Source organism: Acanthamoeba castellanii, assembly GCF_000313135.1.
Source record: "Acanthamoeba castellanii str. Neff unplaced genomic scaffold scf7180000084740, whole genome shotgun sequence".
In the NCBI taxonomy this organism is placed as follows: Eukaryota; Discosea; order Longamoebia; family Acanthamoebidae; genus Acanthamoeba; species Acanthamoeba castellanii.
This window is the reverse complement of record NW_004457372.1, coordinates 156,062-158,046: the sequence shown is the minus strand read 5'-3', so window position 1 is coordinate 158,046 and position 1,985 is coordinate 156,062. Positions and strand designations below refer to the sequence as shown.

At 56.7% G+C, this 1,985-nt stretch overlaps 2 protein-coding genes across 2 annotated transcripts in view; one reads left to right on the top strand and one right to left on the bottom strand.

The window, feature by feature from the left end:
- Positions 1 to 649: 649 nt before the first annotated feature.
- ACA1_391350 (carrier superfamily protein) lies at positions 650 to 1,863 on the top strand (the record flags this gene model as incomplete). The annotated part of the gene is made up of 7 exons (XM_004336732.1): positions 650 to 770; positions 891 to 974; positions 1,092 to 1,152; positions 1,236 to 1,294; positions 1,355 to 1,393; positions 1,540 to 1,625; positions 1,822 to 1,863. The coding sequence occupies 7 exons, from the start codon at positions 650 to 652 to the stop codon at positions 1,861 to 1,863; spliced, it is 492 nt and encodes a 163-aa protein (XP_004336780.1).
- The window catches only part of ACA1_391340 (protein phosphatase 2C domain containing protein), a gene marked incomplete at both ends in the record, with an annotated part of 1,492 nt that continues 1,342 nt past the window's right edge, over positions 1,836 to 1,985 (bottom strand). Inside the window, one exon of the mRNA XM_004336731.1 lies at positions 1,836 to 1,940. Coding sequence (XP_004336779.1) covers positions 1,836 to 1,940 — 105 coding nt within the window. The remainder of the gene's footprint in view (positions 1,941 to 1,985) is intronic.

The window sequence follows — 1,985 nt, the reverse complement described above, 5'->3', positions numbered from 1 at the left end:
CCCTCATCTACAACGACATCTGACGCCAAGTCAGCCAACATAGTTGGCCCTACATGATGTTGACATATCTATATAAAAAAATGTACAAATGTTACAAGTGTCGCTACACAGGGGTGATGTTGACATGTTGGATGGCGATGGTCGTCGTGGCGACTGGTCTAGTAGGTGTCTTCATCGTAGATGGCGGCCTTGAGGTTGCGCTTGCGGGCCTGCTTGACGCCCTTGGCCTTGCAGCTGGACTTGGACACCGGGTGAAGCGAGCATATGCCGCACCGACCGGAACATCCGCCCCTGTGCTTGCTCTTGTCGCCTTGCCTGCGCATCTTGATGCTTCTGCAACTCCTCTTGCTGCTGTCGGTTCTGGTGGTTCTTGGTGCTTTGCTGATCGTCCCACTTGTGGCCTTTTGTGGTAGCGTTGGTGGACCCGACACTTTTTCTTCGTCATCGCGTTCTTCGTTCTGAAGAAGAAGGCCTCACTTTTTATTCTGCGTAAATTCTGGGACGACAGATTTCGGTGAATGCTGACGTCATGCCTTGTCTGCATGCCGCAAATATTTCGCATAACTTCATTGTTGTCATTTCTTTCCCTGTATTTGGGCCAAACGTTTGTTGCGCGAGGCGGAAGGAGCGCAGGGTGTCTGCGGGGGACATGGCCCACACGCAGCACAACGCGCCTGCGGCCGCCACCACCACGAATGTGGTGAGGGAGACGGACAAGAAGTGGCTGCGCGGCATGCTGGGGGGCACCTCCAACGCCTTCGCCATCATTCGTACCTCCTTCCCCTCACCTTCTTCTTCTGGTTGTTCTGCTTCTCTGACTCAAGAAGCTGGCCTGCCCGACTGGCTGGGGTGTTGGGGTGTACGACGCTGACCGACGACCGACTTGCCAGTGGTGAGCCCGCTGGACGTGCTCAAGATACGGTTCCAGACACAGAACGCCCTCACCAAGGCCGGCGCGCCCAAGACCTACGACGGTAGCGCGCCCCCCCTTGGCACAGTGTGCACTTTCATCTCCTTCTTCTTCTTCTCCTGTTCTCTTGTGGGGCCACAGCGAACTGATAGTATAGTATTTGGGTTGTTCATCACCACAGGCATATTGAAGGGAGCGGTGACCATCGTCAGCAACGAGGGCGTGCGCGGTCTCTTCAAAGGGTACCATGGTGAACCAAACTTGCTTCATTTTTGCACTCACTCACTCTTTCACTCTCTCTCTCACTCACTCACTGGCCTGGCAGACTCTCGGTGTCAATGCTGCGCGAGCTGACCTTCTCCTCCGCTCGCATGGGCCTCTACGGTAAATGCTCTCTTTTTATTTGTTTTTTCAAATTATTATCTCATCTTTAATGACGAGCAGAGCCCATCCGCAACTACCTCGTCGGTCCTGGCCAAAAGGGTACCCGTCACTCGTGTCGTTGGTCGTGTCGTTGGTCGTGTCGTGTCGTGTCGTGTCGTGTCGTGTCGTTGGTCGTGTCGTGTCGTATGATCTGTGTGTGGCGGCAGCGTAGTGGCCTCGATTCTGAGGCGTGCCTGCGTCCATAGAGATCGCGCTGGGCCAGAAGATTCTGGCCGGACTGATGAGCGGCGCCATCGCCGCCGCCGTGTTCAACCCGACCGACGTGCTCAAGGTGCGCCCAGCCCAACCCCTTGTTGCCACACACAGTGCGCTGGACTGATTCTATCAAGAGCGCCGTGTGTGCGTGTCGTGTGTCGTGTGCGTGTGTCGTGTGCGTGTGTCGTGTGCGTGTGTGTGTGTGCGTGTGTGTGTGTGCGTGTGCGTGTGCGTGTGTGTGCGTGTGTGCCAACAGGTGCGGTTCCAAGCAGACCCAGCACGCACGTCAGAGCTGCGGCGGTACAAGAGCGTAGTGAGCGCTGTCGTGGAGATTGTGCGCACGGAGGGCCTCATCGCCGGCCTCTACAAGGCACACCGCTCCTGCTGCGCCCTGTCGTCGTGGGCTTTGCTGACTTCACTCTGGCCTCTGTCGCGA